Source organism: Phascolarctos cinereus, unplaced genomic scaffold, assembly GCF_003287225.1.
Source record: "Phascolarctos cinereus isolate Bilbo 61053 unplaced genomic scaffold, phaCin_HiC Scaffold_4;HRSCAF=312, whole genome shotgun sequence".
Classification (NCBI taxonomy): domain Eukaryota; kingdom Metazoa; phylum Chordata; class Mammalia; order Diprotodontia; family Phascolarctidae; genus Phascolarctos; species Phascolarctos cinereus.
In genome coordinates this window covers 465816885-465831030 of record NW_027555847.1, presented here as the reverse complement: position 1 = coordinate 465831030, position 14146 = coordinate 465816885, and the positions used below count along the sequence as shown (strand labels likewise).

At 41.8% G+C, this 14146-nt stretch overlaps 1 protein-coding gene across 2 annotated transcripts in view; it reads left to right on the top strand.

Annotated features, from left to right (window-relative positions):
• Nucleotides 1-15: 15 nt before the first annotated feature.
• TRIM55 (tripartite motif containing 55) overlaps nt 16-14146 on the top strand; it is a 76655-nt gene continuing 62524 nt past the window's right edge. For both annotated transcript variants that reach the window (XM_021002122.2, XM_021002120.2), the window contains exons 1-3: nt 16-713; nt 1542-1714; nt 10060-10225. In XM_021002122.2, the coding sequence (XP_020857781.1) occupies nt 546-713; nt 1542-1714; nt 10060-10225 (507 nt within the window). In that variant the 5' untranslated portion in view covers nt 16-545. The remainder of the gene's footprint in view (nt 714-1541; nt 1715-10059; nt 10226-14146) is intronic.

Genomic DNA, 14146 nt, shown 5'->3' with positions numbered 1-14146 from the left:
GCATTATTATGTGCCATTTGATGGCTCCCCTACTACACTTTGGAAAGAGGGCCATACTATAAACAGTGTTTATTGTGCCCTGGGCTACTCCAGGAAGGTCAGCTATTCAGTCATTCAGTAAGTAGTTACTGACCACTCACTCCGTTACTAGGCAGTGGCTCACACTTGCTTTTGTTGGGGACAACTGTCAGCTTCTCTTTCCCTTCGCTACAAGTCTGTCACCCTTCTTCCCACCTCCTCCCTTCTTCAGCAGGCCAGGAATGTTGGTCTCTGTGATCCGTCACCTGTCTGAATCCATCCCCCGTCACTGGCATATATGGACAAGCCGGCCTGACACCATGTGATGAGGGGCTGCTAAAAACAGCCTCAGTCCCCACTCTGAACCAGCCTGGCTTGAAACAATGTCCTCTGGCCAAAGAAACCTAAAGGACACTTGAGTGCACAACCCTTGGAATTCTTTCAAGGAAACCAGCCCTTAGATTTACCCCTCCATCCATCTGGATCACCCTTTCACTGACACCACACGCCCCAGGGCCGGCAAGGAGATGAGTACATCTCTCAGTTATAAGTCTTTTTCCAAGGAACAGCAGACAATGGACACCCTGGAGAAGCAGCTTATCTGTCCCATCTGTTTGGAGATGTTCACAAAACCTGTGGTGATTCTTCCATGTCAGCACAACCTGTGTAGAAAGTGTGCCAGTGACATTTTCCAGGTAGGTTTGTTTGCTTATTCAGGGAGGAGGGCATGTGGGGAAGAAGGAGCAACCCAGAAGCAAGTGCTTCCTATGGAGATGAGGTCCTGTTGGGAATTTCATAGGGCTGGATTTGTTCTGGGGGCAGGAGAGGGAGTTTGTCCATTTCTGTTATTTGTGTTTTCTGCTTAGTAACCCTGTTACCACTTCCTGTGGTGGAGCATTATTTCAAAAACCAAGAGCCAGCACCCCTAAAAAAAGGAGGGAAATAAATCCATTTTTCAAAGTTTTAAGTGAATTATTTATCACAGGTGGAGCACCTCTGGGGTGCCTTGAGCTGTTTTCTCATATAGGCTTTATGTTTCTTTAGGGTAAAGTTGAGCTCCTCTTTGGGATTTTTGGATATGAATATCTTAGGTTGGGGAGCCCAAGTCCTCTGGCCTGCTTCTAGCCCACCCCTTCCCAAGTCATATAAGGCAGCTCTTTGTCTCTTTGTCCTACGGTTCCTGACACATTGTAAGTGAGATGTGCAACTACATTGCCAAGTATTTGTGAAGAGAAACAAAGATTTAGGTAGTAAAGCAAATAGGTTAATGATATAAACTTCCATACCATTTGAATGTAATACCGCTTCCTTAGGGTAAAGGGGGAACCTGTGATGCCCAGAGTACATAGTTTGGAGTAATATTGGCTCTTAAATATGAGGGGGCCCTGGGGGAATCTTATATACTAGAACTTTAAGTTGAGGTTGTTTGAGCAATTTATAAAGTGGAAATTTAGGCTTGAGAGGTCTGGGAAAAGTTATCTGTGTCATTATTGAATTGTTGTTTTTTTGTTGGGCAAGAACAGGCCTCAAACCCATACTTGCCAACGAGAGGAGGCACTACAGTGGCATCGGGTGGTCGATTCAGGTGCCCCTCCTGCAGGCATGAAGTGGTTCTGGACAGACATGGGGTGTATGGACTTCAGAGGAACTTGCTGGTGGAAAACATCATTGACATATACAAGCAGGAGTCCACCAGGTAATAGTCAAGGGCATCATTCCTTTTTATCCCACAGCTACTCTATGGATGGGCTTCTAGGTGGTACAGTGGGTAGAGTGCTGGGCCTGGAGTCAGGGATATCTGAGTTCACATCCAGCCTCAGATACTTACTAGCTATGTGACCCTGGGTGAGTCATTTAGCCCCTGTTTATCTCAGTTCCTCATCCGTAAAATGAGTACATACTAGAGAAGTAGATGGCAAACCATTCCAGTATCTTTGTCAAGAAAACCCCATGAACAAAGTCCATGGGGTCACATCACAATAGAGTCTAACACAACTGAACAACAACAATATTCTGTGGGTGCTTAATGACAGGATACAGACCTCTGCTTTACTAACTCAAAAGTACAGAACATAGACTAAGCATTTACATGCAATTCATGGCATAGACTGAAATTTTGGATTTATGTAGACCAAGATCAACCTCCAGGGTCTCACAGAGAAATCTCTCTTTGTCTTGTTTTGCCCTCAACAACAATTGGCCCTTGAAAATCAGGATTTGTCTCATGTTTAAGTGCTAGTTCCTGTACAATCACAAAAGCTAACCATGCTTTGTTGACTATAGGACGGGCATTGTTTAACCTGACCAAAGAATCACAAAACAGATCGGACTCAAACCCAAGACCAGGATCTGTCCTCTCCAGTGGACTAGTCCAGAAAGCTAGACCTTCTCCAGTCACATAAGACTATCCTAGGATTGAGTCTCTCCTGCAAGAAGAAAGCACTTGGAATTGTTAAAGAGTCAACCCTTTACCCCTGGACCCTTGGTGTCCACATAATTTTCAGTAGCTGTTTAGGGAAAAGTCCAAGTTTGAACCTCTACTTTGTAGTTCTGTTCCTTGCTGCTTCTCAGTTCTATCTCTTGCTTGATATGAAAACTCCTCTGCTTGATCTAGCAACTTGGTGTTGTCCAGAAACTCTTTTATTTCTATGAGGTCTGGCCCAGAAATGATGTATTGTCCAGCATCTTCTTCTCTTTGTCCAGGAGGCTTGGTGCCAGAAGTCCTGTTAGTCCAGGAAGTCCTCTGTTGCTCCTTTCCTGACCCTCTCCTGCCACTGGCTCTTGTTTCAGAAGCTCCAGGTTTGGCCCAGAAACCCCTCACCACTCCACCACTGCCTCTGTTTGCTGCCATGTTAAGGGCTGTGTGATTCCCTACTTTCTTTAGACTACATAGTTCCCTAGAAGGACTTCCCTTTAAGGGAAATGGGATCCGTAGGTCCGTGATCAACTTCTCTCTAGCCATCTCAGTTCTGGTTCTCTCCATGCCTCTCTCCCTGGCCCTCTAGACTACTTTTTAAAGGCCAAGTTCTAAGGCATAGCTCAAATGTGTGCCTGCCTGTGTCTTAATCAGTTGATCCTTAAAGTGCTATTAAAGTGGCCAGGTAAATTGGAACATTTTTTAGGAGATGTTTTCAATGTCAGAACAAAGACCCCCTTAGCACTGATGAGGCATTAATCTTGAGAAAGGATTATCACCTGCTTTATATACTAAAAAATATTATATTTATCCTGGCTAGCCTTGTCCAGTGAGAGTAGGTACTACTCCCAAGAGAATAAAGGAGGTTAATGAACATACAGAATCTCAATTATTTCTCTGAAATTATTTCAGAGATCATCTAGTCCAATTCTTACCTGAATGAAAATTCATGCTACAACCTATTCAACAGGTAGCCATCCAGTCTTCTCTTTGTTCATTTTTAAATTTTAGTTTAATATTTTATTTTTCCCCAATTACATGTAAAAACAATTTTTAACATTTTTTTTATTTTGAGTTCCAAATTCCTTCTCCCCCTCCCTGCCCACCCTCATTAAGAAGGCAAGCAATTTGATCTAGGCTATTTGTGTGTAGTTATGCAAAAGATATTTCCATATTAGTCATGTTGCAAAACATAGACCAAAAAAACAAACCCAAAAGTAATAAAAAAAAAGTTTTAAAAAAGTATACTTCGATCTGTATTCAGACTTCATTAGTTTTTTTTCTCTGGGGATGGATGGATAGCATTTTTCACATCATAAGTCTTTTATAGCTGTCTTGGATCATTGTATTGCTGAGAATAGCTAAGTCATTCACAGTTGATCATCTTACAATATTGCTGTTACTGTGTACAATATTCTCTTGGTTCTACTTATTTCACTTTGCATCAGTTCGTGTAAGTCTAGGTTTTTCTGAGAGCATCCTACTCATAATTTTTTTTAAAATTCTATTTATTTATTTATTTACTTATTTTTAGTTTCCAATTCACTTGTATCAGATTTTGAGTTCTAAATTTTTTCTCTCCCTCTTCTACCCCATCCCCAAGACGGCATGCAATTTGATATAAGCTATAGATGTACAGTCATATTAAACTCATTTCCACATTTCATATTGTGAAAGAAGAATCAGAACAAAAGGGAAAATCCACGAGTAAGAAAAAACAAAAAAAGAGAGAAAATAGTATGCTTCAATCTGCATTCTGACTCCATAGTTCTTTCTCTGGATATTGATAGTATTTTCCATCATGAGTCTTTTAGACTTTTCTGAGAAAAGCTAAGTCTATCAAAGTTGGTTATCACACAGTGTTGCTGTTACTGTGTACAGTGTTCTTCTGGTTCTGCTCACTTCCCTCTGCATCAGTACATACAGGTCTTTCCAGGTTTTTCTGAAGTCTGCCAGCTCATCATTTCTTGTAGCACAATAGTATTCCATTATATTCATATGCCATAACTTGTTCAGCCATTCCCCAGTTAATGGGTATCCTCACAATTTCCAGTTCTATGTCACCAGAAAAGAGCTGCTATAAATATTTTTGTACATATAGGTCCATTCAGTCTTTTAGAGGAAAGGAAAGAAGGAAACAAACATTAAGTAATATGTTAATAAAATAGCTAACATTTATGTGGTACTTACCATATGCCAGGTACAATGATAAGTGTTTTACAATCATCTCACAACAAACCTAGGAGGTGGGTGCTATTATTATCTACATCTTACAGATGAGGAAACTGAGGCAAACAGAGGTTAAGTGACTTGTTCAGGGTCACATAGCCAGTTGGTATCTGCAGCTGGATTTGAATTCAGGTCTTCCTAACTCTAGGCCCAGTATATTCCATTGTACCACCTATGCCTTCTTTTATGGAAGATGTTTAATGGCAGGGAATTTACTATCTCCTGATGTAATCCATTCCACTTCTGAGTAGCCCTAATTGGTGAGAAGCTTTATATACTACATCTAACTGAAATCTTCTGCTCTTCAACCTCTACCAACTGTCCCTAGTGTTGCCTTCAGGATCCAAGTAACACAAGTCTATTCTGTCTTCGATAAGACAGCCTTTCAGATACGTGAGGACAGCTGTCATGTACTCCCCTAAGTCTCCCATTCTCCATGCTAAGCATTCCAGTTCCCTCAGCCCTTCCTTGTATGGCATATTCATTCTCCAGTTCTCTTGCCATCTGGGTTGCCCTCTTTTGGACATGTCAGCTTGTCTATTATATCTTTCCTATAACCTGGTGCCAAGAAGTGAAGATGGTATTCTAGATGGGGAGACCACTCGGGCAAAGTATAGCAGAACTCTTACCCTCTCATTTGGGACATTATACCTCTTAATGCAGCCTAGTAGGCCATTAGATTTGGGGGTGGGGGGAGGGAGAGTTGCCTCACTGAACTTTCAGTCATCTAAAATCCCAAGATCTTTTTTCTCAGGACCTCATGCCTGCTGTGGCTCCCTGTGCTCTATTTTTTGGAATGACTTTTGGAACCCAAGTGTAGAACTTGGTTTATCCCTATGAAATGCCATCTTATTTGACTGAGCTCACTTCTCTACACCGTTACCTGCACTTACTTGCTTTGGGTCTGGACTCTGTCATCCCATGTGTTAGCTGCCTCCCCAAGCTTCATGTCTTCCACAAAGCTTGATCGTGGTGCTGTTGTGCTGCTTGAGAATGAAATGACTTATTAATGGTATTCGGTTTTGGAGGAGAATACTAAAGACTGCAGGACATTTCAGTTTTCATCTTAACGTCCTGTGTCCTTAGGACAGGGCATGCCACAACAGAAGCACGGAATTAATGTTGATGGAATTGAATTAAAAAGTGTTATAAGCCCTCACCTCTTAAGATTTTAAGCAAACATGAACAAGTGCCATTATTAAACCATAAAGAAATTGTATAGAAGGGACCTTTTCAAATCCTCTCCTCTTTCCATCTTCAAATATGCAGAGGTAGGAGGGACCACAGAGATCGTCCACTCCAATTCCTTCATTTTACAAATGAGGAAACTGAGACCCAGAGAACTTAAATGACATGCCTGAGGTCACCCTGCTAGTAAATGACAGAGCCATGATCCAGTGAATTTCCCATTGAAATATACGTACAACATATAAATAAATGAGTATATGACAGGCCATATTTAGGTTTCTCAATATAAATGCTAACTATATACTGTAACTATATACTCAATACTAACTATATGATTTCCTCATTTTAAAAATAGGAATAATAATACTAGTACTAACTGGTTCATTGTGAAAAAGTGCTTTGTGAGCCTTAAAGTGTTACATCAGTGCAAGTTGTCATTATTACTTAGCTCAGTTCAGTTGAACAAGCATTTATTAAGTTCTTTCTTATTAGATATGTGTGACCCTGGACAAGTAACTGGGTTTTAGAACAGTTGTAGATTCACATTGGTAAAAGAAGCTTTGTCTCCAGAGTTTTCTCCTCCAATGAAGTCACAGGATTGTCAAAAGGGATCAGTGTTTTCAATGAAACTTGCTTGTAAGAGAGTTACCCCAGGTATTAAGGGGTTAAGTAACTCACCCAGGGTCACATAGCCAGAGCAGGACCTGAGCATTAAGTAACTTTGAAGACGTAGGACAAAATTATTTGCTTAATATTATTCTTAGATAATATAATTCAGGGGACAGCTGAGGGTAGTGGTGGTGGCAAGGAAATTAATAATTAACCAGGCATTAATAATAACCTTGAAACTATGGTCAGTGGGTTAATAAACATTTATTAAGCACCTACTATGTGCCAGGCACCATGCCAAGCATTGAGGGTACAAATAAAGGCAAGATAGTCTGGAAGACCTTAGCTTAAAAAGGCCAAGGTCTCCCACAGCATCCAGGAGCATCTGCAGTCATTCTGATCCATATCTGACCACTGGACCCAAATAAATGACTCCAGAGGAGAATGTGAGGCTGGTGACTTTGCACAGCCCTCCCTCGCTTAAATCCATTTCTCTTGCGTGTCATAGCCTCACTTCTCTGATGTCATGATCCTCTTTGAGAACAAAGGACGGATGACAACCCAGCACTCTATCCATTGAGCCATCTAGCTGCCCAGGACCTTTCAAGTAGATGCTCACTGGAGATCATTTGCTCACAGTAGGATTACCTCAATTATTTGGCCTTTCTCACGTTTTTGTCATTTTTTTCCCTTTGACATTACTTTGGGGGGGAGGGGAACAGGAAGATTAGAGAGTGGATAGATATAATAAAAATATGCTACCTTATGCTCTTGCCTAAAAGGTGAACATGCCCATCTCTCCTGGGTTTAATTTCAAGATTACTTATAGATAATCCCATTCTTATGAATAGAGCCTTTGAAATATGCCTTAATGTCTTTCTTGCTGCCTCTGCCTTTGCCCTTGCACAGCCAGTAGATGGACTACTTTGAATGACAAATCAAGGCAACTCATGGAAAGTATCATGCTTATTTCTACCTTGGGGAACCCCTTTTTTTGACCCCTTGGTTCATAAGTGCATGACAAAGATCTAATCAGGAAATTAAAAATTTTTTAGGCATGTGTAGTTATATTCCTGTAGCTTCATATAGGAATCAGTAACCATCATCATCATCATCATCATAATGGGGCAGCTAGGTGGCTCAGGGGATAGAGTGCCTGGCCTGGAGTCAGGAAGACCTAAATTCAAATCCTGCCTCAGACACTCACTAGCTGTGTGACCCCGGGCAAGTTACTTCACTTCTGTTTACCTTAATCCAGTGGAGAAGGAAATGGCAAACCACTCTAGTATCTTTGCTAAGAAAACCCCATAAGGGTCATGAAGAATCGGATATGACTGAACAGCAACAACCCATAATAATAATAATAATAAATTTTCTTCATATGGAAATCTGTGGTTGTAAGCTTGTGGTACTTGATGAACTAGCACTGGTAAACACCAGATATTTGAGCCTCACAGTATCCTCTGAGAAGTAGGTAGTACCCCCATTTTGTAGTTGAGAAAATTGAGACTCAGTACTTTTCAGTACTCTCAGTACTCCTAGGCAGCTTCCTAAAGCTGTAGTCACAGAGCAGTTGCTGAGCTCCTTATACTAATGCAATTATGGATCCCGTTTAAAAAAAAAAAGAAGCAGAGAAGAGAATAGAGGAGAGGAGAGAAAAAAGAGGAGAGGAGAAGAGAAGTCCAGGAGGGTAATTATAGAGGTAATGCTTATTGATCCTTTTTCACTTGGGCTCCTAGTCTTTTGGTTATTTCCTTGTTTGGTGAGTGTCTTCATCAGGGATGAATCTCTGATATTTCTGGAGAGCCATGAGGTAGCTAGAAGGCCCGTTGGGGTAGAGTGCTGGCGCAGGAGTCGAGAAGACCTGAGTTCAAATCCAGCCTCAGATTCTTGCTTAGCTATGTGACTCTTGGAAGGTCACAACCTCTGTCTGTCTTAGTTTCCTCAAGTGTACATTAGGGCTAATATTAGCACCTAAACCCCAGGCTCGTTGTGAAGATCAAATGAGATAATATTTGTAAAGCACTTAGCTTAGTGCTTCACAGATAGTAAGTTTTTAATAAATGCTTATTCCTTCCCGCCCGCCCGCCCCCCCCCCCGCCGCCACGGATCCATGATTTTACTTGTAGCCATACTCCCTCCCTAGCTCCAGATTGTAAGCCTTCCACTCTTTATTAGGTGGGCTTTATGAGTTGCTCTGGCCAAAAGATTCATCATCACCTGGTAGCCAACCTTCTGCTGATGAACCTCTCCAGACTTAGCTGGACTAGTCATCAGATGACAAATGCACAATTCATCTCTGGGCCCTTCCTTCAAGCCTTTCCAGATTGTGGAATTTGTGTTCTGTTGTCATGAGCTTGGAAGCCCAAGGTCATTGCACTGATGAACTAGCACAGTAGGACTTCAGTCATCAGAGGTGTGTGCCTGCCAGCAACCTTGGGAAAACCTTTGTCTCTAAAACTGTTGGTTAAACTGAGATCTGGGCATTGCAGTGAAATAATAACAGCAATAATAGTAACTGGCATTAACATGGTACTTGAAGGTTTCTAAGAGCTTTCCATAAGACCACAGATTATCTCACTTAATCCTCACAACATCCCTGTGAGAGGTACATGTTATTGTTATCCTCCAAAGTTGAGAGAGGTTTAGTGATTGTCCAAGGTCACTCAGCTAATAATTACCTGACAAGAGAGAAGGATGAGAGTGTTTCAAGGGACGAGAGACTTGGGATGGGGAGATGTTCCACTTTTATTAACTGCAATAACCAGAGGACTGAAGAGGAAGTAGGCTCCCCACCTCTTGCCAGAGAGGTGATGGAATCAGGGTGCCGAAAGAAACGTATGTTTTTGGACATGGACAATAATGGAATTGGCTTCACTTGGCTATATGGGTTATGAGGATTTTTTTTTCCTTTTTTGTTTGTGGGGAGGAGGAAGTGAGAGAAAAAAGAAACTTCTATTTAGGAGACATGGAATCAAAACTCACAGCACTGATTGGCCCACCCCTCTTAATTTTAGTGTGTTCCCTCTGTTAATTATTACCTATTTATCCTGTATATGACTTTTTTGTATATGTTTATTGACTGCCTTATTAGAACATAAGCTCCTTGAGAGCGGGGACTTGTCTTTTGCCTCTTTTTGTATCCTTAGCACAGAGCCTGCACATAGTAGGAACTTATTGACTTAGCATGGTCTTAGCATTGACCACAATAGGGAATGTAATTCTGGACTCCTGGGGAAGGGCCTGTGGGAGAGTAGTCTGTTAGTATAAAAAGGTCTCCAGAATATTCCTGAGCTCCTAGAATCAGGAAGGCCTGAATTCAAATCCTACTTCAGATACTTGCTAACTGTTACTTTGGGCAAGTTGCTTTGCCTCTAATTTCTTCAGCTGCAAAATGGGATAATCATAGTATCCACTGTGATGACCAAATGAGATAATATTTGTAAAGCATTTGGCACATAGTAGGTGGCGTGTTGTTGACAGCTGTTTAGACGAGTCTAGGGGACACAGGGATAGGGCTGGGCTATCTGCAGTGCCCCAGTCTACTCCTGGAAAAGTGGAAGTTGGGGGCATATTTATCCTGAATGTTTCTTTCACAGGCCAGAAAGAAAGTCAGAGCAGCCGATGTGTGAAGAGCATGAAGATGAGCGCATCAACATTTATTGCCTGAACTGTGAAGTACCTACCTGCTCCATGTGCAAGGTCTTTGGGGCTCACAAAGATTGTCAGGTGGCTCCCCTCACACATGTTTTCCAGAGGCAGAAAGTAAGTAAGGACAGCCATAGCTCCATCTCATCTCTCCCCATGTAACCTCGCCTTGTAGCCTCTACTTCCCAATATTGCAGGTCAGGGGGACCCAGACTGTGAAGGAAAGCAAGTTCAGAAAGCTTGGCAGGTATGAGCTTTGCTACAGGCCAAGCTTCCTGAGGGGCTGAGTCCTGCTGATTTAGGTAGTATGATGTGGTTGCCTGGGCTAGGAAGTTTTTAGGAACTAACCTATTCAGGGCCAGGAAAATCTAGGCTCTCCCTTGGGGCAGACTAGGAACAAAAAAAAGAAAGAAAGAAAGAAAGAAAGCAAAAAAAGAGGTATTTATGCTCCCCGCCAACTGTATGTCATTTTATATCAGTCACAACTGAAAGATGCATTCCCTTTTCCTCAAAAAGCCACTTTGGTGTAGTAGAACAAACATTGGATTTGGAATCAGAAGACTTGAGTTCAAATCCTGGCTGTGTTGATAATGATCTGTGTGAATATGGTTAAGTCCCTTGACCTCTCTGGGCCTCCATAACCTTATGTCTGAAATGATGAGAGGGCTAGAAAAATGAATGAATAAAAAAGCACTTACTAAACATTTACACTGTGTCAAACACTTGCTAAATTCAGGGGATACAAAGAAAAAAAATATAAGACAATTTCTTCTCTCCACAAGATTATATAACTCACATTTGGAGAAGACAATAGGTAAAGTCAGCTGTAGGGCAAATGGAAAGACCCAGAAGTCTGAAGCCTATGAAGTGAATGGCAAGGCCTAGGGGCCCTTAGGGTGGGTGCATAGTAGGTCGGATAACAGTGCTTAAAGGTCTAGAAGTGGCTGAGCAGATGGTAAGGCTGGTGGTCTTCCATGTTGCCTGAAGACTTGTACTTGGTGCCTCTCAGCTCATCCAAGGAGTATGAACTATTATGTCACTTTTCCCACCTGGTTACCTCAGTGGGGTCTCAGTGGGATCCCCTAAGTTGGGGACAGAGGGCTGAAAAAAGACTAAGGGGAAGCTTCTCCCCCAAGGGCTACTTACCATTCATTTCTAGGTCCTGCAAATAGAGGACAGTTGGAGTTGGTGGTACCCAGTTGAAAAAAAAAGAAGGATAAGCCAAAATTTGCTTTAAAATTAGATGAAATATCTATGTCCTTATGCCTCTCTTGGTCATAAACTGGGAAACTGACACTATGGAAGAACATGCCCAGGGTCACGTAGCTAGTATTTGAGGCATCATTTGAACGCAGGTCTTCCTAACTGAGTCCAGTGCTCTATCCACTACACCATGTTGCCTCTTTAATAAACACAGCAAGTCCTTTGTAATTTAGAGCAGAGCTGTCAAACAGAAAGCCTGCAGGCAACACTCCCTGAGACAGCAGAAACAGATTAAAATGTAATTGGGAAATATATAACATAATAAGTAAAAATATCAGAGAGCATAGATAATCTTAGTATGTGGTGCTCTAAGTCAGTGTGCAGGCCACAGAAATCCTTATGCACAATCTAGTGTCTGCTGCTTCTATTTGAGTCTGGCACCACTGGTTTAGTCTCAGAGAGTTGCCCAGAATACTGAGAAGTTCAGGAATTTGCCCATGGTCACGATCATTTGCCTGTGCATTTGCCCATATATTTGCTGATGGTCATTTGCTCATATGTATGTCAGAGGCAAGACTTGCAGCCAGGTCTTTCTGATGCCAAGGCTAGCCCCCTATGAATGTTGCCACTCTCATGACCAATTGTGGAATTATGGAATTTGGGGCGGGAGGGAACCTTAGGGTTGACCTGGTCTGCACTTCTGGTAGTATAGATAAGAGAATTGAAACCCAGAGAAACTAAGTGTTTTGTTTACCCAAGGTGGTTTGTTATGGTTCAAGGGAAAGAATACTGGATTTGGAGTCTGAGGACCTGGGTAATTCTTGGAAAATCACTTTGTCTTGGTTGGCCTCAGTTTCCTTATTTGTAAAATGAAGATGTTGGACTAGATGACCTCTGAGGTTCTCCTTAGTTCCAAATCTATGATCTTATCAACTAGTTAGTGGCAGAGCCAAGAGGAGAACCTGGGAATTCTGACTTGCAATCCAGTGCTCTTGGGAATCCAGTCTTGAAAAGTATAGATACAAGAAATGCCATATAAATATAGCTAGTACTAAAACTATAGTTTTATTCTATCCCTGAAGCATGGCTCTCTTATGTGCCAGGTCAAAGGGGAAAACAGAATTTGGAAGACAAAGCTATTTCAGAACCAGACTGACACCACACAAAGCTATTTCAGAACCACACTAACATCACAGTTTTCAATTTGTAATTAATGCCTAAATCATTATGAATGTTTTTTTTTCCTAACAATTTTTTTCTGAGTCCTATTGCCCAAGAACTGGACTAAGTAAATAATTCTAAGCCAACATTAATAGAATAATAGATATAGTTGAGTCAACAAGCATTTACTGCCTGCTATATGCCAAGCACTGTGCTAAGCACTGAGCAAAGAAAGACAAAAGACAACCCCTGCCCTCAGAGAGCTTACAGACTAACAGAGGAGACAATATGCAGACAACTATGTACAGACAAGCTACGTGCAGGATAAATAGGAAGTGATCAAAAGAGGGAAGGCACTGGAAATAAGAGGGGTCAGGAAAGGCTCCCTGTAGAAGGTGGAATTTTTAGCTGGGACTTGAAGGAAGCCAAGAGGCAGAGATGAGGAGGGAGAGAATTCCAGGCATGGGGAACAGTCAGGGAAAATGCTCAGAGCTGGAAGCCGGAGCATCATTTACCCCAACCCCCTCACTTTACAGATGAGCAGACTGAGAGTGACTTCCTAAGAATCACACAGGTATTATGAGAGATGGGATTTAAACTTATCTAAAATCTAGGATTTTCCTCTGTCTAACTCCACACTTGGGGTTCGGCTGTCACATGTTAGCTCTCTAAAGATCTTAATTCCTCTGTAATTGGTAGTCTCAGTGAGCTATGTGGAGCTCTGAGAGGTTCAGAGATTTACCCATAGTCACACAGCTAGTAGGTGTCAGAGCTATGTGCCTGGCATTCATTTAGCTGTACCACATCTCACAGATACTCTCTTGTCTCTTTCTTTTCTAAAAGTGACTATTTTATTAGCTTCGCTTTGATGCATTGTCTTCTATATGTTGTAGTGATCCCTTCCACATTGCTGGAGCTAGTAGAGCAGTGCCCGTCATGAGCTGGAAAATCTGCATATTTTTTGGCCCTCCCTTCATGCCAGAGCAGTAGTCTGAATTTTTCTTTTTCTTTTATGGGATGTTTACAGTACGTTATTGTGAAATTTGAGTTAAGTATTTGTCATAGGCTCTGTGTCGTCTGCTGGCCTTCCCGTGTCATCTGTGGCTTCTGCAAAACTCCCCCCAAAATTTCCGTTAATTTCTTATGCCAATCTGAGATACATTGAAATTGCAATGGGGAAAGTCAGAATGTGGAAGGGAGGACTGTATAAAGATAACCATCATTAGTATTAGATTTCCTCAGGAGCAGGACTGGTTTTTACTATCTAGTCCAGGCTTCCTCTGTGTGATCAGGTGATCCCACCGGTGCTATGACTGCTTAGACTTAGACCATCGATCAGAGAGAGGCTAACTGGACCATGGGAAGATTTGGCCGTGTCCTTATTCACACCGTTCTCTAACCAACTGATTGCCAAATATTTCTCAGCATGTTCTAAGCAACTCGATGACTTCATGAGTAGGAACATGAAAGAACCCTCTTTATTACCCAGTCTTTGAAAATGGTCTCTTATCCTGGGTGAATGACAATGACCAGGCTACATGAGTAATTGTGGAAGACAGATTTGTGCTTATAACTGAATAGCACCATGAAAAGAACAATGGAGATAGAGTTAACCTCATGATTAAATTTCCTTCCTCCCTCTCTCCCTCCCTTCCTCTTTCTTTCTGTTTCTCT